The sequence below is a fragment of the Alexandromys fortis genome, unplaced genomic scaffold, assembly GCF_014885135.2.
Source record: "Alexandromys fortis isolate MF-2015 unplaced genomic scaffold, M_Fortis_MF-2015_v1.1 scaffold_4, whole genome shotgun sequence".
Taxonomy (NCBI): Eukaryota; Metazoa; Chordata; class Mammalia; order Rodentia; family Cricetidae; genus Alexandromys; species Alexandromys fortis.
In genome coordinates this window covers 24,067,492-24,093,186 of record NW_026067944.1, presented here as the reverse complement: position 1 = coordinate 24,093,186, position 25,695 = coordinate 24,067,492, and the positions used below count along the sequence as shown (strand labels likewise).

At 44.6% G+C, this 25,695-nt stretch overlaps 1 protein-coding gene across 1 annotated transcript in view; it reads right to left on the bottom strand.

Annotated features, from left to right (window-relative positions):
- Gpr156 (G protein-coupled receptor 156) overlaps nt 1-17,485 on the bottom strand; it is a 58,834-nt gene extending 41,349 nt beyond the window's left edge. The window contains exons 1-2 of the mRNA XM_050149101.1: nt 17,072-17,485; nt 16,538-16,674 (exon numbers count right to left, since the gene is read on the bottom strand). Coding sequence (XP_050005058.1) covers nt 16,538-16,674; nt 17,072-17,167 — 233 coding nt within the window. The 5' untranslated portion in view covers nt 17,168-17,485. The remainder of the gene's footprint in view (nt 1-16,537; nt 16,675-17,071) is intronic.
- Between the last annotated feature and the right edge of the window lie 8,210 nt (nt 17,486-25,695).

Sequence of the window (25,695 nt, the reverse complement as noted above, 5' to 3'; positions counted from 1 at the left end):
GGGTGGGTGGGGGTGAAAGCTTCAGGGAGAGGGACAACCAAGGGAAGATGCTTCTGGAAGCCTTCTAAACGCTAACCTGTATTTATTTGACTGCCTAAACAGGAATTTGTAAAATCCAGAGAAATACTCGATGACTGTAACTGGGTCCCGTTGGGAGGCAGCTTAGGGGTGACAGTAACTCTGGTGTTCCCAGTAGGCTCAGAGGTGTGAAATTATGCAGCCCATTGTCTTCTGCAAGTGGAGCAGTCCCTGTGCTCCCTAGAGCAGCAAAAGATGCCACTGTCATTCCAGCTTCCTCCTTTTAATAGATTTAAAAATAATCCCCTTATGTGCTCTTAGCTCTCTTCAAAAGCACTTCTAAATGTCTAACACACACGCCCGACACTGTTCCTAACCCAACACTCTGTGAGCCCTCTTCCTCTTTTACATTCTTTGAAAGACGTCAAAAAAAAACAAACAAAAAAAAAAAAAAAAAAAAAAAAGACGTCGTTTTCCTCCAGCAGTAACCGCTGTGACGGTCACGTTTTCATGTGCTTAGATTTCTGAAAATTCCTCACTGGCTCTTTTGCTACGCTTCTAATAAAGTCTTTAAAAATAGCCTCCACTGCTCCTGTGACTTTCAAAACCACCTTTCAATTTTTCCTAGAGAATATTTTTTTTCCCCTTAGTGAACATCAAATGTTGAGATAAGTTCCCTGGGCTCACAGATTTAATTGTGTCATGACGCACAGGTCTACTTTAATTCTCACGCACGCATGGTTACCTCATGAGAGTGTCTCCTGGATAAGACTCACAGCTAGGTCATTTTCTCTAGCTCTAGGCAGTTTGAAACTTCCTGTAACAGGGATGCTCATTTCCCTTTCCTTCCTTCTTTCTTTTTCTTTCGAGACAGGGTTTCTCTGTGGCTTTGGAGCCTGTCCTGGAACTCGCTCTGTAGACCAGGCTGGCCTCAAACTCACAGAGATCCGCCTGCTTCTGCTTCCTGAATGCTGGGATTAAATCTTGGCAGAGATGTTCATTTTATTATCCCCCCCCATTAAATAGCTAATCACTGCCTTTTGGCCCCATCAGCCACTTGATGACTTATATTTGAGTCAACTCTCTGATTTATAACTTGCATAATGTCTGTGTTTCTGTGCTGTTAATGTTTCTGTGTTAGCATCATGGGCTTGGTCAGCGCGTTTGTGTAGTGATGAGGCAAGCAGGCCTGCTTTTCGTCCCATCCAGCTCCCGCACGGCTAGCTTTACACCAGAAATAACAAGACACAAACTGTATTCATTTAAATACTGCCTGGCCCATTAGCTCCAGCCTCTTACTGACTAACTCTCACATCTTGATTAACCCATTTCTATTAATGTGTACCGCCACTTGACTGTGACTTACCAGCATGAGTCTAACCACGGTCCATCCTGGGTAGGAGAAGCATGGTGTCTGTCAGACTCTGCTTTTTTCCTACCAGAATTCTGTTCTGTCTATTCCACCCACGTAAGGTCTGGTCCATCAGGCCAAGCAGTTTTCTTTATTAATTAACCAATGAAAGCAACAGATAGATAGAAGACCCTCCTACATCACGTCTGTAGCAATGTTTCTCAAAAACTTTAATCACATGCATAGATTTTTAATGTCTGCTTGATATTCTGATTTAACTGGAAGCCAAGCCTAAGTGTTATTTTTTTTTAAAGATGCACTTTTTAATTTTTATTTATTTATTTTTTTGAGACAAGGTTTCTCTGTAGCTTTGGTGCCTGTCCCAGAACTTGCTCTTGTAGACCAGGCTGGCCTTGAACTCACAGAGATCCACCTGCTTCTGCCTCCTGAGTGCTGGGATTAAAGGTGTGCGCCACCACCACCCGGGACACTTTTTTTTTTATTATATAAGTGTTCTGCCTGAATGCATATATGTTTACCATGTGCGTGCATGCAGTGCCCATGGATACCAGAAGAGAGCATTGATCTTCTGAAACTGGAGTTACCAGTGGTTGTGAGTCACCACATCAGTATTGGAAACTGAACCTGGCCCTTTACAAAGCAACAAGTGCTTTTAAGGTCAGAGTCATCTCTCTAGCCCCCAGCATGAAGATTTTGTTTTAAAAAGTCTCATAGGAGAGCTTAAAGCAAATCAAGTTTGACATACACTAATTTAAGTACATCCCTATAAAGTAATGAATATTTTTGGAATTATCAAAGGATTTGGATAGGCATGTCTCCAGCAAAGATACTGAAATGACCAATAAGAATATGAAAAAACTCTCAGCATCGTTGGTCATCAAGGAAATGGAAATGAAAACCGTGAGACACAGCTTTATATCCATTGGGATGACTGGAATTGAACAGGTCATGCATACGGGCACTGGTGAGGATGTGGAGAAGTAGGAGTCTCCATAGACTGTTGGTGAGACTTTAAATTATGTAGCCTTTTTGTTAAACAGTTTTAAAGGTAGGTTAAACAGTTGCCATGAAACTCTGTTCCATGGCAAGCAAAATGTATGCTTACATAATGACTTACATGTGAATTCCCCGAGCAGCATTTTATTGAATGACAGCCTCAAAGCAGGAAAAAAGAAGCATCTGTTAGCTGACGAATGGATAAACAAAATGTGTGGCATCCATGTAATGGGATGCTACTCAGTCACAAAAAGAAATGAAACGCTGATTGATCCTACCACACGAATACACTTGAAACATGCTAACATTATACTACTAATAATAACATTATACTAATAATAAAAGAAGCCAGACATTAATGTGTGAATCCATTTACACGAAGAGTCTGGAACAGACAAAGCTACAGATATAGAAAGGATCATTGGTTTCCAGGGGCCCAGGGGAGGAGGACTGGAGAGAAGCTGCAAACTAGCACAGGGTACCTTTGGGGTAATAAAGTGGTCTGGGATTAGTGATCCTTGAATTTACTGTCTAGTGATGGCTTCCGGACGGTGAGACTGTACTGCAAACTTCTGAAAGGCAGGGTTGATGTATGGTATATGAGCCCCATCTCCAAAGACATCAAAAGGGCCTCTGGATTTCTCCTGTCATCTTGCAGGTCCGAGGGGTTCCTACTCACGGTTCCTTGAGGATGATGCCCTTTGCTTAGCACATTTCTGTTTTACTATGTTTCCCAACAGCCTGAGCATCGGGATGGAAAGGAAGGGAGTCGCCTAGGCTACGTTCTCAGAGTATATCCAGCGTGGACTGTCTGACATTAGCCACTTTGAGGAGAAGAGAAAAATAACATGGAAGGAAAACATGAGTTAAAAGAAACCCTAATAAATGAGGCCTGACAATTTTGAAGCCAAGAAAGAAACAGACCATGGAGGTGTGAAGAGATCCTGAGTGAGTCTGGCAGAATACAATTCCTGAACACTTGAAAGATAAACTACCACTTAAAAGTTTGGATACGAGGCCAGTGAGGCGGCTCTGTGAGCAAGGGTGATTGTTCCTAAGCCTGGCAATCTGAATTACCAACTCCTGAAAGTTGTCCTCTGACTGCTAAGTGCACACGGTAGCATGTACATGACCGTGATCCCATACACACATAGATAAATAAGTACATGCAAGAAGAAGAAAAGGTTCAGATATGTAAATTTAGGCTATTATATATAAAATGCTTTATCTATAGTATTTTTCTATTTATAATTTTTATAATATATTTTATTTCTATCTATAATTTTTTTAATCTGTGAAACAGTAAATTTTAGAATGGTTATTACCATCTAACAGACAGTACAGGCAAAAAAATATATAATGTTAAAGCAGTGTTTCTATAATAGAGTTTGTCCAAAATGAGCTACCGCTAATAGGTGCTTTAAGTCTCTTGCTTTGGGAGACAGCCCCAACCATGAAGGCTGATGTGTATCTGTGTTTTGCAAAGATGACTGTTGTCGCTTCTAGAGGTAGAAATATTGTCAGCACTGACAAACGGTAGCCAAAGAATTTAAATGAGAAGACTTTAAATCTTGCAGGCAGATACACAAACCTTGACATCAGAGGCAGTGGTGAGCAAGGGACTGAATACATTAGGATGTGCACAGCCAGGAGATATTCTGGGGAAGAAAGGACAGACAGACAAAAGAGCAGAATGTGAACGTGAGTTTATCAGGCAGAAAACCCCCACAGTGCCCAAGGAGGGGAGGGTGGGGGCATACAGGCCCAGGCTGGCTGAGACATCTTCCCCAGGTCTAGGACTGTGGGCGGGCAATTGCCCTTCAGAAAGGAATGAACAGATCTTGACAGCTGTGGTCTGCTCCCTTTAGCTTTACCCTGGGGCGTGCTGACATACATGATCTGGTGACTGTTGGGGCAGCAGAATGAAAACAGATGAAAGCTCAGACCCACTAAACTACACTGGGTTTTGGGGCCAAGTTCCAAAATGCCTAATGTCCATCCAGGCCTGTGTCAGGATCCCCAGGGGTTGATCAGCAGGAGCCGTGGAGACAACTGGATAATAAGAGTGTTAGGCCCCAGGGAGTGGTAGTTATGATCTGAGGGTTGTAGATGGTTGTAGCACAAATAATAAGATTCCAGATACAGATATTGGGGTTCAAGCTAAAGATCAGAAAAGCAAAGCATCCAACCGCTAGAGAGACCTTTCCCTCTACTAAATCTTTAGATCATAAGGGTGAGATCTTATCTCCATGAATCCACAGACTCCATACTCCAGTGAGTTCCTGTCCCTCCCTTTATATTTCTCTCTCTGCCCAGCCATATTGCTCTTGTCTCCACCTCCCTAGTGCTGGGATTAAAGGTGTGTGACTCCCAAACACTAGGCTTAAAGGTGTGAGCCACCCCGACCTGGATCTGTTGTTTCTGGATCACTCTTGTAGTCCAGGGTAGCCTTGAACTCACAGAGATCCCTCTACCTCTGTCTCCTGAGTCCTGGGAGTAAAGGTGTGTGCCACCACTCCCTGGCCTCTAGTGGCTTAGCTTTGCATTCTGATCTCTAGGCAATCTTTATTTATTAAAATGCAAATAAAATATCACTATAGATGGTCTTGCTATAAAATATTTAGTGCTAAGTAAACCCAGACCATTCATTTTTGTGGGACCAGAAGCAAGGTATTCCTAGGTCTGAAGAAGGCACGGAGTGGGACTTGCTTCTTTGCAGTCCTAGGCTGCAGGCCGTGCCACATCAAAATATCAGAAGGGAAAGCATCATCCCAGCGTCCCAGAAACAGCATGGCCGCTGGTATTGCCTTCTCTTTCTTTTCTTCCTCCTCTTCCTCCTCTTTCTAAAGGTTCAAGGTGTGTATTTAAAGATGTGTAGGAAATAAAAAAAACCAAACTATGTTTCTAGAAATCTTTACTTACAGGTAAGTGACTCCAATTTGTTAGCTCTTTTGTGCTCGGGCATGTTTTCCAACAAACAAAGCACCCTGATAAATCTATCAGGAGCGAGGGGGGCAGTGGGGGACAGCGGCAGCTGCGCCATCTAGGAGTGACAATGATTAATCCGTACATCTATCTGCTCAGTCAGATAGAAACAAAGGTTATTGTGCATAGATCAGCGTAGCCATCACCACCCTGCCCACCACAGACAGGCAGACAGACAGGAGGCGCGTGTGCTGAGTGTGCGCGCACGCGCGCGCGCGCGCGCGCGCACACACACACACACACACAGTCAGCTGCTATTGCCAAATTCAAAATGCTTGAAAACATATTCACTATCTGGTGAACCACAATGGTTTTTACCAAGCTCCTGGCCTCGTGGGAAGTGAAGAGGGAGGGATCAGGTGTAGGTTAATGTTAGCTTATTCTCAAATCTAGTTAGTACCCTAATCGAGTAAACTATGGATATTCAGTTACAGTTACTGAAAACGGGAGAGCACAGGAAATGTAGGACTAAGTCCCCACACAGTATCTGATCAGAGAAAGACAGTTGAACACGAGGGAATATCCGCCAAATCAATCCGCGCAGACTCCCTTGACAAAACGCCACAGGCTTGAGGAATTAGACAACAGGATTTTATTCTCGCTAGAAGCCCAAGATCATGCATTGAGCAAGGCTGTGTTTGGAGCGCAGCATCTCTTCCCGCCTGTGGACAGCTGCCTGCCGGGTCCTCGCAGGCTCTTCCGCACCAGCAGGTGCGTCTGCTGCGTGCACCCTCAGGACACCAGCCCTGGGGATTAGTGCTGTCACCTAACTTAAGTCATTTTTCTGTAAAGACTCTGTCTCCATATGCAGGCACATTAGGACTTCCACACGTGAATCTGGGGAGCACGGTGCTCATGACATCTAAAATTATGGAAAGAGGGCACGCAGAAGTTAACCCTTGGTCCCCATGTCCCATAGCCCCCTGAAGGTGTAGCTACTTCCTGTCCATGAGTCCTATAATTACACATTTCTGACAGTTTGCTTTAAAACGTAAGGACTGCGGACAAGGGAAGCTATTTTTTATGTACACGGATTATAAATGTAGTTCAGGGAACTGCCACAAAGAGGACATCCCTGTGACCATCACCCAAGTCCAAAACGAGAATATGGTAATTGCTACCTTTCCTTTCTAAAGGCAAAACGCGGCACTGACTTCTCACACTATAATTGAGTTAGTTCTGACCTTGAACTATTGCACGCCACTTTGTGACTGGCTTTTTAAAGCTGACGTGGGTTAGTTATTCCCACTCTGGAGCTATTATAAATAAAACCATGGACATCCATTTATAAGTTTAGATGTGGACACATGTTTTCATTTCCTTAGATACTTAGGATTAACACTCGGGATTCTCAAAGGACATCCATAGCAGCTCCACTCCCGTGGTAACATTGTATATATATGGGAATGGTAACATTGTATATATGAGAATGGTAACATTGTATATATGAGAATGGTAACATTGTATATACGAGAATGGTAGCATTGTATATATGAGAATGGTAACATTGTATATATGAGAATGGTATCATTGTATATATGGGAATGGTAACATTGTATATATATATATATATGGGAGTGGTAACATTGTATATATGGGAATGGTAACATTGTATATATGAGAATGGTAGCATTGTATGCATGAGAATGGCAACATTGTATATACGGGAATGGTAACATTGTATATATGAGAACAGTAACATTGTATATATGGGAATGGTAACATTGTATATATGGGAATGGTAACATTGTATATATGAGAATGGTAACATTATGCCACAGCCTCAAAATCACTTATTAACTTCTAAATTATAGCCATAGTGGGTGGAAAGTTAGCGACTGGGTTGATCTGCCTTCCTCTTCCTACTTAAGGAGTACCTGCTTAATTTCTATATATCTTTTCAGATACGTCTGTTCAGATTCCTGACCCACTTTATACTGTTTTACAAGATGGTTCTACCCAATTTCCACTCTTCATCCTGAGAGTGAGATTATGTCCCACACGGATGGCCTGCTGACATGAACCACAAAGGGCAGAGCTGGTTTCCCACAACCATTTTATTTTGGTTTGTCTTTTATCACTGGGTAAACATGTTATTATACATTCCTTCAAATATCTAGATATAAACCCTTGACTTGATGTATGGTTTTAAAACACTTCTTTTTTTGTGTTTTTAGCTTTATGTGCATTGCTGTTTTGCCTGCATGTACATCTGTGTGAGGTGTCAGATCTCCTGACTTTGGAGTTACAGGCCATTGTGAGCAACCTGATGCGGGTGCTGAGAACTGAACCCTGGCCCTTTGCAAGAGCAGTGTTTGCTCTTAAACTGAGCTGTCTCTCCATCCCCTGGGTGCACAAGTTTTAACTTTGGTGTGGTTTTCTTTTATTGTGTGTACTTTTGCTGCCATTTAATTGAGTCTTTTGATAAACATGTTCTTTTTTCTTCTTGTACTTGGTGTGTGTGTGTGTGTGTGTGTGTGTGCATGCGCGTGTATGAGCATGAACCAGGCCATATGTTGGTTGTCAAAGAACAACTGGCAGGAGTTGGCTCTCTCCTTTCACCACGTGGGTTCTGGGGATCAAATCCAAGTTGTCAGGCTTGCCAGCAGGCACCTTTATCAGCTAAGTGGTCTTGCTGGCCCAAGTTCTCCTCCTTCTTCTCCTCCTTTTGTTTTCTTTTTAAATCAGTGATATATAAACAAGTGTTACAGAGTTCGCTTCACATTTACAGTATAACTAATCATCATGTCCTTCAACATATATAATATAGACATAAGTAAGAATATTTTTCCAGAAAAAAATTATATCTAAGAATTTTTGTTTCTTATAACTGACATACATCAGTTTTGGAGGTTTTCATCTTGTGGGAAAAAGAAACCCAATGACACTTTTAAAAGCACATTGAAGAAAAATATACACAGTGGGGCATGAAGGTGGTCTATGCCTATAATCCCAGCCTTCTAGGTTGAAGCAGGAAGATTGCCTTGAATTTGAGGCCAGATTAGGCGACACACCAGGCAGGCCAGGGCTACATAGCAAGACTGTCTAAAAACCAAATAAAAACCAAACACAAATCCAAAACAAAACAGAAACAAAGATGAACTGATATGTATGAATATACAGTTCAGTAATTCACACCAAACATGCCTCTGCATCCAGCGCACAGCTCAAGGAAGCCTGTCCCTTGCTCCGCTGGTCACCATGTCGCCTCCCCTTTCTCTCTGCCGACCTAGGGTCAACCCCTCCCCCCCGACTTCTGACAGGCTAGCTTGTCTGTATTTGTGCTTCTCATTATACCGTGCCAGGTATAACCTTGTGTTTGCCTTGTTTTGGTAGACAATATTTCTCAGAGAGCCATGGTACTATGGCAGATAACTGGAGACCACTATATTGTCCTGGAGCGTCATTTTATGGGATGCATCTGAAGGTACTGTGATGGTAAAACTGTTGATGGGCATTTGAGCTGCTTATGGTGTCTTCACAGTTTGACTATGGTGTGAATATGGTCTGTTCCCACCCAAACTGATGTTGAGATGTGGTTCCCAGTGTAACACTGTTGCCAGGTGATGGGACATCAAAGGGTGATTTGGGCCATGGCACCTCCATGGAAGGGACTAATGTCCACCTCATGGCCATAGGTTGTTCTTGTGAGATTATGTTGGTTACCCCCACATGCTTGGCCTCTTTGGTGCATTTTTAGTTCGCTGTTCTGTCATGTTGAGATACAGCTAGGGGCCTCTAACCCAGCAGTAGCGCCATTCTGTTTGAACTTTCCAGCTGCCAGAATCAAGAGTCAAATAGAGCTCTTTTCTGTACACATAACTCAAGTCTTAGACGCTCCGCTAGAGCAACACAAAGTGGGCTGAAATAGGTTTGTTATAAATAGTACTGCTAAGAATTTTCTAGTAAATGTATTTTGGTGGCTATATGTGCAGTTTTTCTTGGATTTCAGACATACAGGGTATGAATATGTTCAAGATTTATAGACCTTGCTAAACACTTTTGCAAAGTGAATGAATCTATATATACCCTCAGATACCACATGCATACAGTCTGCATATACAGCGGTAATCTCTGTAGCCTAGGTCTGTGGTAGGCAGTGCCGTCTGGGTGTGTGTAATGGGCTATGACATTCACACAATGCCTTGCACCATGAGGTATTTCTCAGATGGGTATCCCTCTAGCTAAGCAACTATACTTCCATCACAATGCATAAGAATTCCTATTGCTCTTCATCTTCTCCAAACTTAATTTTGTCCATCTTTTGCCTACTAGACATTAAGCAAGCCTTGTAGGCTGTCCACTGTGACTTCAATTTCCATGTCTCTGGTTGACCTTTATTCGTTTCTGGGCTAGCTGGACTGTTTGTGAAGTGCCACTTCAAATCCTTTCTCCATTAAAAAACTTTATCTTAATATGTTTTATTTTGTTATGTTTGTTATCTCTTAGAATCCTGCTCTTTTCTAATGAGAGACAGAAAGGGAAGTGGACCTGGAGGGAGGGGAGGTAAAGAGCAAGGAGGAGGAATAAAGGGGTGGGGTTTATAATCAGGATATGTTGTATGAGAAAGAATCTAACCTCAATAAAAGAAAAAAAAAGAGTTTTTCTGTTTTTCTCATTGATTTATAGTTCTGGATAAAAACCCTTTACTGATGCATACATGGTGAATACATTGTCTCACTCTGTAGCTTGGCAGCCTTTTCTTTAACAGAAAAGGTATCTTTAACAGAAGAATTCAATATCTATCTATCTATCTATCTATCTATCTATCTATCTATCTATCTACAAGATCTATGTACTCCTGGCTGTCCTGGAGCTTGCTTCGTGAGCAGGCTGGCCTCAAACTAGCAGAAATCCTCCTGCCTCTGCTTCCCAAGTAACCACCACACCCAGATTCTTCGTTTCAATGTAGAGAAATTTAACGATCTTCCTCTTCATATTCTGTTTGAATATAAAACAGCCCCTTCTTTTTCTATTTTTATTCAGTCTTCTTTCTTTTGTTCCTTGAGTTTTTATCCAGTGGCCCACACAGGGCAGTTCCATTGGAGGGGCTGGAGAGAAGGTTTAGTGGTTAGGGGCACACGCTGTTTTTACAGAGGACATGAATGCCGTTCCTAGTGCTCACATCAGGCAGCTCACAGATGTTTGTAACTCTAGCTTCAGAGGTATTTGACACCGCTATGGTCACTTCAGTTACCTGCACTCTTGTGTATATATACACACACACACACACACACACACACACGCACACACGCACGCACGCACGCACACGTACTCAAATAACAAAAATGAAAAGGAACAGTACCGTCGGAGTTAGCTATTCATCCCTCTCAGAACCAAATTTCTCTCAGCCTGGACCAAGGGCCCTGTCCCTCGAGAGAGCCTCCTTCCATGCCAAACCCCCCCCCCCCCCCCCCCCCCCCCCCCCCCCCCCCCGTGGCAAAGATCATTAAACAGAGAGAGTGGATGTGGACACGCCCCGCCAGGGAACCACAGCCCAGGCTAGTAGGGCTAGTGCCCACTTACCAGCCATGAGCCAAACCAAGAATTTCTGTTTTACCATCTAGGTGCCTGGATTAAGGCATCCAGAGAGATGGTTTTATTTAAGATAATTCTGTCCAACTCCTTTAAATGCTAATGCTCTATTCATAAAACAGCAGCTAGACGTCCTACCCAATGCTATTTCTCAGCTCCAGTCCTAACATGGCTACCTGTCACATGCAGGGCACAAGCCAAAGACAATTCTGCCGACCTACGAAGTGCCTGTAGATCTTGCCCCATTGCTCCTTTGATCCCACCCTCCTCCCTTCGGCCTCATTTAATTCGACCCAGCCACACTGGTCTCCTTCCTTTCCTCTGAACACTGGGTGTTCCCTCCTCAGGACTTCTTTCTGTTTTCTCTGTCTGTCTGGTCTTCTCTATGACTGGTTTCTCAAGCCGTTCTAGTCTATTTTCAAGTGCTGTTACCTTCTCAGCAAGGCCTTCCTGGCCACTCTAAACCAGCATGGCCAGCATGGCCACCCCGAGCGCTCCCATCCACTCTCCCTGTTCACTAAAATCCCTTATATTTATGCTTTACTTCCTGGCTCCTCTGTTCTGAGAAACCAAATTCCATGAAGGAGATGGTTAGTTTATCCTTTAATATAACCCCTAGAACCTAGATAGTATCTGGCACACGGCTTGACAATTTAGGGTGTGTGTGTGTGTGTGCGCGCATTTATTTTTACAGACAGAGTCTGTCTGCAGTCCCAGTTGGCCCAGATCCCTGTGTGCAGACCAACCTGGCCTTGAACTCACAGATCTGTAGGTAACGAGAACCTGACTCAGAAGGGCAGCCTACCGTTGCTGTGGCGCTAGTGCGCCAAGGACAGCCCCGCTTCAGTGGGGCGACAGGACTGAGAGGACAGTTGGAAGAACCACAACCAGAAGGGCTGGGGATCTGGAACTTTCCAGGTCCTGTCTGGGGTCCGGGGAGGGGGGCAAACACGAGGGGAGGGGCTACGGTGAAAAGCGGCTGCTTTGCTATGCGCAGTCTGTGTAGACCTGGAGCTGCGTTCCAAGAGTTTATCCCGGGACTTGGACGTGCTCCCCTGGGAAACAGCGTAATCTGGGCACAATGGAGAGCAATGAAGAAAACACTCAGGAGGTCGGGCATGGCCAATGGCAGACTAATGGCCTAGCGCAAGCAAGGCCCTGGGTTCGACCCTCAGCACCACTAGTAAATTAATAAATATTAAAAATCCAGAAAGGGGGGGGGGGTTGGAGAGATGGCTCAGTGGTGAGAGTACTGGGCCAGGGTTCGAGTCCCAGCATCTACATGGCAACTCACACCTGCCTGTCACTCCAGTTTTAGGGGATATGGTGTCCTTTTCCTGACTCCGAGGGCACTGCGTGCAGACACACCTACAGACAAAACACCAATGAGCATAAAACCGAATCTTTAACTTTTTTTTTTTTTTTTTTAGAAAAAGAGTTCAAGGATCTCAATATTTGGTAAGGGAGTTAAAACTCCCTTCTCCCAATTCAGCAAATGCCATCCATCATCAGCTGTAAGAGGCTAATGACAGTTGTGTTCAGCTGTCTGTCTGTCTGTCTGTCCAGTGTGTTTGTCTGTTTGTGTGCATGTGCATGCATACCATGGAATGCATATGGAGATCAGAGGAAAACTTGAGGGAGTCAGCTCTCTGCTTCCTCCATATGGGCCCTGGGACTGAAGTCAGGTGAACAGGCTCGGCAGTAAGTGCTTTTACCACTTTATTATCTTGCCCGCCCTTGCGTCTCTTTTTGTTTTAGTTACTTATTTATTTTTGTTTTTCTCAGACAGGGATTTTCTATGTAGCCCCGGCTGGTCTTGAACCGGTGATCCTCCAGCTTCTGATTCCCAAGGTTTATGCCACTATGCTTGGCTAGTTACGTAAATTCCCATACACAGATGTTTGAAGGACGATGTGAGCAGTTCATCTGGGCTTGATGTTTATCTAGGCCCTGTGCTGAGACCCCACTATTAACCCCTACTGCCTCCACACACTCCCACCGTACTCCTTTCCAGAGACAGGACCCAGGAAAGACCTCCCCACCCAGCACCCTGCATCCGCATTGCGTCTCCTTTCTTGCCCTGTTCCTGCACACCAGTGGCATCTGACCTCATAAATACTACATCTGCTCTTAGCTCGCTGCTCAATCCCTTGGAAACGACGACCCAAATAATATTTTCCTTCTGTGAATCGCAGCTTCTTGTAGGATCTGTTCCTGGCCCCTCTGCTCCATCCAGCCCCTGACCCTGCTGATGTCTTCCTAACTTGAGCTACATGGCCAGTGTCTGTTCCCAGCTGGACTGCTTCCTCTTCTCCTGTCCCGGTTAGCAATCACAAGGTCAAAGGTTACAGCTATGATCCCAGAACTCCGTGCACAAGCTTTTCCTCCGCCCTAAGTGATTGGGATTGCTGGCCTGTCCTTCCCATCACCTTGCTTTCAGCTCCAATGAGTCAAACCACAAAGATGATGGCCCTGGAGCAATCAATACGAAAACAGCACAGGTCCTACCCAGCATCAAGGCATTAGGGCTTCAACATGGGGTTTTAAAACCAGTGCCTTAAAAATCAGTATAAAGGCAATGGATTTCATTATGGCATTTTCACATATTCTTTGTTTTGTCGACCCTTCCCCAGTCCCCAACCCTTCCTACTGGTCCTCTCCCTCCCCCGCTAGCCCCACTTCTGCTTGAAAGCCATTTCCCACCCCCAAATAGAATGTACCTCATCTTGTTCATGTTTCTCTACCCAGGGGACAGATAAATTTTAAGGTCTCCGCAACCCATAAATCACATTTTACACGGTATCCTGGGCATATAAGTATTCAGTCCACTGAACATTTTCTACTGACTGTAACAGGATCAGCCTCACTCGGATGATAATACAGCACTCTCAGAAATGGAAAGAATGAAGAAAAGCTGAGTCTCAGCCTTCTCAAGAAAGCATGGAGATCTTAAGGACTTTTGTAATCAGGATCAATGAATCTTCCTAGGTAAATCTGGCAAATGTTGTGCGTGTCCTTGTTAAGAATTTGAGCCTGATGTTGTTGGGAGGAGGGTCATACAAGTACCAGTTTGTTCAGGTTTCCTACATCTTTACTGGTTTTCTGTTGTCGACTATGCTAATTTTACTTTAAAATAAAAAAAATGCAATGTCTACAACTAAACGTAACCATCATTATACTATTTCGTTTCAGTAATATGCTTTTCTTCCTTTGGCATTCATATTAATCACTTGCACACTCATATGCAGGAACACACACTCACACATAGCACGCATGCACAGGAGACCTCGACAGAAATAAGCCAGACCATCTGATTGTGATGTTGCCTCATTTGAACAAATTTTATGTTCAGTAAGGTACTCTCAAAAAAAAAAATGGATTCTTTCATCTTCCCTTTCAGATCTCATAAACTACATCGCCACACACTGTAATTTGATCTACGGGGCTTCTCATTCATTGTGCCAAGTCACACTCCCACTGCAAACAAGACAGGCAGGAAATGTTTAGTGGAAAGACAAAAATATAGGTGTTTCCACCTCAGTGCTGCTCATAGGTGCTTCTGGGTTTGGTTTTGTTCTTTCGAGACAGGTTTTCTCTGTGGAGTCCTGGCTGTCCTGGAACTCACTCTGTAGCCTAGGCTGATCTTGAACTCAGAGATCCATCTGCCTCTGCTTCCCAAGTGCTGGGATTAAAGGCGTGCGCCATCACACCCAGCAGGTGTTCCTGTTTTAGTAGTATGCATGCATGTTTGATAAAGCTTTTAAACTTTAATTTAATTCTGGGTGCATGGGTGTTTTGCTTGCATGCCTGTCTGTGCGCCACATGTGTGCTTGGTACCTGCAGAGGCCAGAAGAGGCCCTTGGGTGCTCTGGAACTGGTGTTACAGAGGGATGAGAGCTGACCTGTAGCTGGGAATCAAACCTGAGTCATCTGGAAGAGCAACCAGAACTCTTAACCTTTGAGCCATCTTTACCCCTATGTTTGATAAATCCTGCCTTGTGAACAATTTCATAAAAATTATGGGTCTTGGTCAGAAGAAAAAGACTAAGTTGTTCTTGAAAGCATAACGCTCAAACTACATTTAACTTTATAGCTAACAAAATACTAATTTTCCCAGTTCAAACACTAATCCTCAGCAAATATCCACGAAGCCGTGTACCCAGAATCACTGTTCGCCTTTGTAGTCTTAAAACTCAAAATGTAGGTTTGATGGCATTCATCCTCAAAGGACAGCATGGTCACTGAAGCTTAAAGTGGACTCTAGACCCAATGCTTCAGCAATCGAGGGATTGCGCTTGTCTGTTCTTAACATGGGTTAATGTCTCTTCTGTGTCCTCTTCTGCTCCTTCAGCTCCGTGGGTAGGGAAGGCACAGCCCCTGCAGCCACTGAACTGGTCACTGTGTGTACTGTGGGAGCCCGTGGCGTGGTATTCCAAGGTTAAGGCTTTCTTTCCTTTTTGGGAGTGTGAAGTTTCAGCATGTGTGTGTGTGTGTGTGTGTGTGTGTGTGTGTGTGTGTGTGTGTAAAACTTACAACAGCTAGTTTTCTCCCTCTACCATGTGGGGTCTCAGAGATTAAACTCAGGTCATCAATCTTGGCAGCAAGTTCCTTTACCCACTGAGCCATCCCACTGACTAGGAGGGAAGAGCCTATCCCAAACTCGCTATAGCCAAGGATGACTGGCGCTTTGACTAGGAATAGTCCCATAGACTCAGGTGTTTGCAGGCTTGGCCTATAGGTAGTGACACTATTAGGAGGTGTGACCTTGTAGGAGTAGGTGTGGCCTTGTTGGAAGAAGTGTGTCCACCCTTGGGGCAATGCTTGGAGGTCTTACATGCTCAAGCTACACCCAGGCTGGTATCCAGTCTCCTCCTGCTGACTGTGGATCAGAACTCTTAGCTCCTTCTCTGGTGCGTCCTCCTGCACGTCTCCTTGGCTCTCTTCATCCAATAGACTAAACCTCGGAAACCATACGCTAACCCTAACGGAAACTTTCTCTTTATAAGAGTGACCTAGTCTTGGTTTCTTTTCACAGCAATAAAACCCGAAAACAATGACCTTGAACTCCTGATCTTCCCGCCTCCCCTCCTGAGTTCCGGGATTACAGGCACGTGTCACCACATTCGGTTGTACTTGATGCAGGAGACTGAACCCAGAATTTGGTAAATGCTAAGCAGGCACTCAACCAGCCAGGTTGCCTCTCCAGCCCCAAGTTTCTTTGTTTCCGCTGACAACGCTTGCCCCGGAATGCGTTCAGCTACTGGTTCCCTGGGAGCAAACCACATGGGAGACAATGCCATCCTTGTGTAACCTGCTGACCGGGCACTAGCTTACATGATAGAAATCTTGTAGTTCTCTCACCCCGAAACACGTGCTTTCCCCAGTTATTTTCTTGGCAGCATTCACGGCTTGGATTGGCCTCCCTTCCAAGACCACCAGACATATTTACTGAGCGCCCATTATGTGTCAATCTGTTCTAAGTGGGGAGCGTGGGAGACAAGACCCCTGTGATCACAGGCTTCACAGGGGTGGATGCTGGCTAAGCTGCTCGTGGGGCCAACATGATGTTAGCACTCTGGGTTTCACAGTACTGGCTACAGGAGGTGAGAATCCAGGCAGGAAGTCGCTTACCTGTTCTTCCTGCAGCGAATTGTGAAAGCAAGAAAGAAAAGCACCAGAAGTAATCCACAGCTGAGAAAAGTCCAAATAACCCCCAAGAGGGCGGGAGACAGCGGAGAGACGTCTGCACCGCTGTGTTGTGAGTCAATCTGGAGGTACATAAAAAGAAAAAGAAGCCGTTAAGAATGAAGGATGGGCCAGGCGGTGGTGGCGCACGCCTTTAATCCCAGCACTCGGGAGGCAGAGGCAGGCGGATCTCTGTGAGTTCAAGGCTGGCCTGGTCTACCTAGCAAGTTCTAGGACAGCCAGGGCTACACAGAGAAACCTTGTCTCGAAAAACAAAATAAAACAAGAATGGAGGCTCTAGAGAAAGCGCCAAAGCTGGGCAAAGTTGTCCTACATGGCAGTTCCTCTTCTACCATCCCCGCCCCCGCCACCACCCCATCCCCACCATCTCCCCCACCCCCACCCGCATGCCCACCACACCATCCCCACCCCCACCCCTGTGTGTATGAGTAGCACTGATGCCCATGACTGCTCACTTACAAGGGTTGTCTTGCAAAGATCATGGAGGGGTCTCCGATCCAGCTCCTGGTCAGGAAAACTGTCACAGAATTCAGAGCAGTTGATTTCCAGCTCCATGTCACCACATGCCCCCTCCACGTGCGCCTACTCAGTTGCGGCTGCTCCCTGGCAAGAATGCAGAAACAACTGACGTTTTTCCTTCAGAGGCCCCATCTCAGAGCTGCCGCCGGGCTCCAAACCCAGGGTCGAAGAGGGATTCCAGTAGAAGCGAGGGGCGTTTTAATTAGGCTCTTTCAGCAGTCATATTTGAACACCAGACATTCTTCAGCTGGCCCCTTGCTGCCAGCGGCTACCACGTGATGGAGAGTGGGCATCTCAGGTCATACACGGTGTTGATTCCACTTCACCACCAGAGGGCAGTCAGTGCTCCACGCGCTCCCACACTAGGCCCTGCAGGAAAGCAAGTAGACCAGCTGACAAACATGCACACACAGGTTTACAATACTTTTATTATCTTAATTATATGTCGTCACATTCTATTATGTGTAGTTCTCTGCTTATAAATATCACAACATTTTAAGATAGAAAATACTTTAATAAATATATTAAACTCATTGTAATGAGTACTTTAGAAACAGAGATTAAGTATGTTTAGTAATTTCTAGGTTAATAAGAATCTCTTAAATCCAGAACCTTACGGCTAAACTCTTTAAAAACTTTACTTTTGACTTATAAGTCATATCTTCTCCCTTTCCCTCCTCAAAATTTGTGTCCTAAGATCTTTCCACGTAGCTCTTGCCTTTTTTTCTTATTTATTTATTTATTTATTTTGATCTTTCGAGACAGGGTTTCTCTGTAGCTTTGGAGCCTGCCCTGGAACTAGCTCTTGTAGACCAGGTTGGCCTCGAACTCACAGAGACCCCTTTGCCTCTGCCTCCCAAGTGCTGGGACTAAAGGTGTGCACCACCACTGCACAGCTAGCTCTTGGCTTCAGCTGTTTGATTCTAGTTGATTCCGGGATGAGTACCCATGTTGTCTCTCTGTATTAATTATCTTGTAGCTATTTGCTCTCTTCTCTCAGTGTGTGGAGGAGGAATCTTCCATGTCCAGACAGCTGAGTTGCCCTGAGCTTGGCTTGGTTTTTAAATTGTCAGAAGTGCGATGGGTTTGTCAGGTTCTAGGGGAGGGACTGAGAAACGGGCTGAGGAAGGCGTCACTTCTCTCAGAAGATGTTTGTAATACGAATAGTGTGATCTTCAGAGAAGGAAAGCCAGACATCTCAGGGCTTGGAATACCTAGCTAGGTGAGCAGGAGCCTGAAGCCAGTCTGGCTACAAAGATAGATGAGAAGGAGGGGTGGGGTGGGAGAGAGAGGAAGGGGAGGCATATGTGGTCCATGGGTTACCGATTGGACATGCCTGAATCCCACCCTTGCTTTTGAAAACCAATCCATCCTTTACGAGAGAGACTCAACCTGGGGACAATGGAGGACCTTATGAGGGAGCCATTTCCACTTGGTGCTTTTGAAAGTGCCCCGCCAGTACAGAGTTCTCTGTGGAGGAGACTTGGGACAAATATTAATTACTACTAATCCGTAGTCACGGAACACTAGACCCATGATTAAGGCAGAACAACAGCGACAGGTGCAGAGTGTCATCTTTGGAGTCACTGTGCTTAGACATGGATAATACAGCACCAGGTGTTGCCCGGTCACTGGCCTCTACTATGCTTCTGAATTATTTACCAGCTTCATGGCAGAGCAATCATGAGAAAACTGAAGTCCATTGTCTCCCATCAAGCATTTGAATTCTTGTGTGGTCTGAGCAGATGACTGGATATAAAATTAAGAAGCAAACAAGGCATAGCTACTCATATTCTAATTTTCTTAGAATTACAACTAAAAAGACTTTTTTTTCAGATGTCCCCTGCTGAGTGATGTCACAAATCACAGAGCAGATTACACTGTGGCAGTCTGAAAGGAGATGTGTTTTCATATTGCCTCTCCCATCATATTGGAAAACCAAAGACGCATCTTCCTGGCTTGACAATCCTTTGTTGTCTGGGCCATTCTGTGATTGTAGGATGTTCTATGGCATGTCTGGCTCTCTCCTCCCTCTGGGTCATTCCATGACTGAAGGGTGTTCCGTCGCATGCCTGACACTCTCCTCCCTCTGGGCCATTCCGTGACTATAGGATGTTTTGTGGCACGCCTGGCTCTCTCCTCCCAGCTCTAACAACCACACTCTCCAGTCATTGCCAGCTATCCCCAGCATGTGTAAAACTGAGACTCCCTTGGTGCAGGACAATTCTGTATTCTGTCAATTATGTTTTAAATAAATGCTGATTGGCCAGTAGCTAGGCAGAAAGTAGAGGCGGGACAATCAGACAGGAAGTAGAGGCAGGGCAAGGAGAACAGGAGTATTCTGGGAAGTAGGAAGCTCTCTCCCCAGTCCTGTCCAGACACCAAAGAAGCAGGATGTGACCTACCCCACTGAAAAAGGTACTGAGCCATGTGGCTAACATAGATAAGAATAATGGGTTAATATAAGTTATAAGAGTTAATAAGAAACCTGAGCTAATGGGCCAACCAGTTTATAATTTATGTAGACCTCTCTGTGTAATTTTCCTTGGGACTTAACGAATGCAGGAACCAGACAGGACAGAAATCCCTCCAAGCAGGCCCTCATGTTACACTCCCTGGTAGAGACATATGATACATTACATACTCAAGGGGATCCAGGGATGTAAAGCTTTGGGAGCTGAGTCTTGAGAAACCCTTCCTTTGGCCCATGAATACCCAGTTCAGGAACCTTATGTAGGACAAGAGTAGATTGCCATATGGGGCAGACATGCAATCCCAGAGATAGCACTTAGTTAAGAAATTCACAAAGGAACCTATCACAGGTGAATCTCTCAGGGTTGACAAACTCCTAGGTCCACATTCTGAGACATTGGAGGACTTGACCATTGAAAAGGGAATAATTGAAAGGTTATAGTGTTGGCTTACTAGGGAGAAGCCTCAGACCTTGAGAAGAGAGTCAGATCTCATGGTTCAAGGTGTAAAGTCTGCCACACCCTTCCTAAGGCAAATCCACCCCACATCCCCTTACATAATGTTCTTATGGGGAACTAGTTAATTTTATGCACAGCAGCAGACCCAAGGCCTTTTATCAGTCACTATAGAATTCTTTTCTAAAATGGTGTTTTATGGGGCTTTTAGTGGTCTTATATCTTATTTATTAACTTAGTTATTCAATTTTTATCATAAATAATCCTATTTATTTCTGGTCATTGAAAAGTTGGTCACATGACCACCATCTACTAACAAGTTATTTTGCAATTCATAGAACTTCTGCTACTGCCCAGGAAGAATTAACCACTGTGAGAACTGCTTTCCTCCTTTAAACAACTTAGAAACCAGACAAAACGTATGAAGCAATGCTTTTTTCAGACATTAGGCAACAGATCATAGGCCTTTGGTTCCTAAGAGACATTCCGTCTGAAGGCAAATTCTGGACTGGGGCACCAGGAGGGAAAACCAATCCAAACAGAAGCTAGATGTTTTGCTAAGAGAGAGAGAGAAAGAAAGAAAGAAAGAAAGAAAGAAAGAAAGAAAGAAAGAAAGAAAGAAAGAAAGAAGGAAGGAAGGAAGGAAGGAAGGAAGGAAGGAAGGAAGGAAGGAAGAAAGAAAGAAAGAAAGAAAGAGGGAGGGAAAGAGAAAGAAAAAGCTGGGAGTTTAGGGTTGCTGAGGTGGCTGGAATCTATAAAATAGATATTGGAACAGGGAAGGTATAGAGAGGAGGAAAGAGAGAGAAAGTGCTTAGGGGATCCGCAGGGAGCCTGAGGCTTCATGGTCTCTGCACAAGTGAGAGCAGTGACTATTGGCAGGCAGCAGCTGCACAGCCCCTACAGCTGCCATCACAGTGTTCCCAGCAGCTGGAGAAGAGAGACTCACAATAGGCAGAACCCTGAAGAGAATCTTCAGGAAAATCACACCATAAGAGTTGAACTAAATTAACCCAAATCCAAAGGATGCTGTGGTCCTGCCCTACCAGTGCTTCAAAACAAACAAACAAACCCAACAACAAGCAAACAAAGAAGCCTACAAAGGACCAGAGCAATCCTTAGAGTGTTCAGCCCTCTCAAGAACACAACCTAGTTCTTTCTCAGCAACACAACATGATCTACACAACAGCTAGTAGCATGAATTAGAAATGTCTGTCACCCAGGAGCTGGAGACATGGCTCAGCTGTAAAATGCTTGCCGACAAGCATAAGGGCATGGGTTCAATCCCCAGCATCCATGATTTTTAAAAAGCCAAACAGGGCAATGTACACTTGCAATCCCAGCACCTGGGAAGCAGAGACAGGAAGAGCCGGTGTAGCTGGATGAGTGAGAATAAAGTCAGGGAGAGATCCTGACTCAAAAGGTAAAGTGGATGACAACTGGAGGAGACAAGCTACTCCAACCTCTGGCCTCTCAAGTGCATGCACACATGTATCTAAATATAGATGTGCACCCCACATGCACATGTAGATGATCATGTAGAAACGCTCACACACACACACACACATACAACATCCAATAAATATGCCAGGCACTTAAAGATTCCAAATAAATATGACTCGCAAATATAAAAGATTTAAAATAGTTTTGATGGAAACAGATAACAGAAATGACGCAGCTAGCACATAGAGGCCTTAAAACAACGGTTCAACATCGCTACGAGAACAGAAAGCCAAACACGAGAAGGGCCAGGAAACAAAGATACGAAGAGCTGGACGGAGCTCCCTCGGATAAAAATAGAGTGCCTGAAACAAAATACCCTAGATTAAATATTTTAGAGAGAAATACGGGTTACCTTCAAGACTCAGCAAGAGAGATTCTTGAAGATGAAGCGTAGGGGGAGAATGGTCAATAAAAATGAACACAGAGATGACAGGGAGTGTCCAATACAGATGCAATGGGGTTCCAAGTGGGGAGGGTAGAAAACAGTTAGACAGAAATAACAACTTCGTCTAAAAATTTCAGACTGAGAAAAATATGAGAACTGACTGCTAGAAGCAGTTGATGGCTTCTGGAGGATGGAGAGGATGGAGAGGTTTTTGTTTGTTTGTTTGCTTGCTTGCTTGCTTTGTTCTTAAGATGTGGCCCTGGTAGATGGGCCTTGCTCCAATAGATTGCCCCATGCCTATGTATGGCAGCACAAGTTGAATTCAGTGGGATATATCTGTATCTCTCTCCATCTGTCTGTCTGTCTATCTGCACGTGTGTGCACACAAAGTGTCTAGTGAATATGGGAGTTGGGTGGATCTGGTAGGCTTTGGGGGAAGGAATGAAGGTGAACGTTATCAAGATACTTTGTATGCATATGTGAAACTCTAAGAATTTTATAAAAATATATTTAAAAAATGACAGAATAAGGTCTTTTTTGCCAAAGAATAATTCCAGATGTAAATGTGGACCTAAGCTAAGGAATCTAGAGCGGTAACAAGGTAAATTTAATTGTGTGGCCATTTTCTCCAGATTAAAACACATAGGGAGACTCACAGGCTTGTGAAACTCACAAGAAACTTAGAAGAATCAGGAGGCTCAAGAAACTTACAAGACTCACTGGAGGGAAACGGACACAGAAGGCCTGTCCCTCAGGTTGTGTAAGCAGCAAACATGTGGTTGCCTGCAGGTTGGGCAGGGAACTCCAGGATACAGGTTTCGTGACTTGCCACCCATGCTGGGTTGGGCTTTGCTTCAGCTGCCCAAGTGCTGCCTTGCTCAAGGTAACCTGATAGCTCTTTTGTCCTCCACAGTGGGCTTAGACAGAAGTATTAACTTGATCAGTTACTGCCCTCTCTTTCTGGGGTGAACAGAAATAGTCTCCTCAGGAACAATATCAAAACAATGGAGGGAAGGTTTTATTATTTTTAAAGTTATATCTATAGGTCTATATGTGTTGGAAAACATGCAAATGCTGAGTTGTCCTTTATGTTCAAACACATATATTTTTATGTCTCAGACACAAGCACCTTAGATCATATTCTCACTTCCAGTGTAGTAGGACCCCACCTTACTAACAGTAAAATGAAATCGTGACAGGCCTGGGAATTCAGGTCAGGTAAAGGGCTCGTCTAGTACGTTCTGGGCTTGGGGTTTGATTGCCAGCACCATACAATACAGCACAACAGACCAACTTGAATCATGACGGCGCTCCAGAGCTAGGAAACAAGGGTGTGGATGTTCACAGATCCCTGTGATGATGCATTCTGTTTCTCTAGGATGCTGTTGCTGCCGGTATGTAGAAGGTAGCTGGCCTGGATTCCCAAAGGTTCCAGTCAAAGTACCCATAGAGGCCAGAAGAGAACATCCGATGCCCATGTTCTGGAGTTACAGAGCACTGTGAGCTGTCACGAGAGCGCTAGGAACTGAACCCTGGTCCTCTCCAAGAGCATCAAGTGTTTGTACCTTCTGCGTCATCTCTCTAGTCCCAGAACAGTGACTTTTATAAACAAGTCATCTACTGTAATGTCTGTCCCTGGGCCAACTTACCCCTCCATCCAGTATGTGGAGTTTGGCTTCCCTTCTCCTATGCTGAGATTAATTAATCAATTAATTAATCCATTAATGGCACTGTGATAGACATTGCTTGGTCTCAATTTAAGCTCCAGCCTCATCAACTTCTAATAGTAGAGTCTCGGGACAGGATTTCTCCAGTTCTTAGCTGCCTGCTCAATGAAACAGGAATATATGCTTCATGGGATTGATGATTAAATCATGTCACATGTGGTACATCCGCAAAGGCAATGATCCTACTGTATCTTCAGTGAACGTCAACTTCTTTCTTTTCTGCCATCTAGAAGGGTCATCTATACAGAACACGAGGGCACACATAACCAACGCTACCCACCCATCTATATTGTTTCCCTGAATATCTGTAGTTAAAATTTGTGGGGCTGGAGAGATGGCTCAGCAGTTAAGAGCACTGGCTGCTCTTTCAGAGGACCTGGGTTCAAGTCCCACCATCTGCATGGCCACTTACAAGTGTTTGTAACTCCAGTTCCAGGGGATCGAACACCTGCATACCAATGCATAGAAAATAAAATTTCAGACCTCAAGAGCAGAGATCATATTGTTTAATTCAATGAACAATGATTAACGTTACCTGCTAGCCTCTGTGCTAAGAGGTAGGGATGCCCCTGGGAACAAGCCAACCCAGTGCTACTCAAGCATTTAGCACAGTGCCTGTTACACACAGTAGGCAAGCAATATCTACTTGCTGACATGACCCAAAGGTCACTGTAGTAGGCTTTCTTTTGGGCCACCGACCAGCCCCCAAATCATGACATGGAGACTTACTGTTAGTCAAAATGCTAGGTTGTAGCTTAGGCTCACTTCCTGCTAGCTCTTATAACCTAATTTAACCCTGTTTCTCCTCATCTACATTTTACCTTGGAACTTTTTACCTTTCTTTCACTCTTTCTTTTTATTGATTTTATTGAGCTATACATTTTTCTCTGCTCCCCTCCCTTCCTCTTTTTTCTTTCATTATGTACTACTTCTCCTGCCTTTTCTATGTCTGGCTGGCTGGCAGCTCCCTGGCTGTCTGGTCCCAGGCATGTCCTCTGTCTCCCTCATTCCTCTACAGCCTTGATGTTGGCTGTTCAGCTCTTTATTAGACCAATCAGGTACCTCAGGCAGGCAAGGTGAAACAGCAGCACACTTTACAAAGTTAAACAAATGCAGCAGCAACAAACGTAACACACCTTTGCCCAGTTACAGTAATACTCCGCAACAACTCACTAGCTGGGATACTGCTGCGTTACTCGGGCACATCTCCCGACTTCAGAGACCTGCCCTGAAGTCTCAGGTACATGCCGGCACAACCACAAAAACAGCCTGTGAATGTCTGCTGCCTCATACTGGGATCCTGGAGACCCCTTAATATCCCACAGACCAGAATTTGATAATTGAAAAAAAACCAAGTATCATATGAAACCCTCACTAACTTTCAGAGTTCCCCTGTTACCTAGTGGCACTTAGCTACTATTAGATAAATTGTATGTGCTTGAGTTCCATAAAAATGAGCCCACAAATATCAATTAGTGCTCATTATTATGCAATAAAGTTCTCATTTGAAGACTGTTAAGAGCCAAGGATAAACGACACTTGGCTGCTCTCGTTCAGTGAGAAAATTGCTGTGAAGTCCCTGCTGTCATTTCTCGCCAGCCCAACAGTCGGGTGTCCTAACAAATCAAGCTTCTGGCCGCAGGAAAACCAGCCAGATGTGTAAGGTGAAGGCTTCAGATTTGGGTTTTGGACAGCTCAGGTTTTAGCTCCTGCAGCGGAGACCCTTGTCCCTCTCAGCACTCAGATCGCAGGCTGAGCGGCTCATCAAATTCCTGGGCACAGTGACCCTGAGCCCCAGGCTAAAGGACATTCGTGAGGACGCCACACAGCCGGGTGAGGGTCACTCTGTTCAAGGGACTGGATGCTCTACTCCACAAATGGATGTGAGGGCCCAAGCCTCTGGAACCCAGGGGCTCGTCCTAAAAGCCTCGGGCAGGGATGGTTGTAAGATAGCTCTCCCGCTGTCTGTGAGTTCCTGTCTGAACTGGACACTAGATTTCCCTAAACTGTAGTTCAACATTGCTG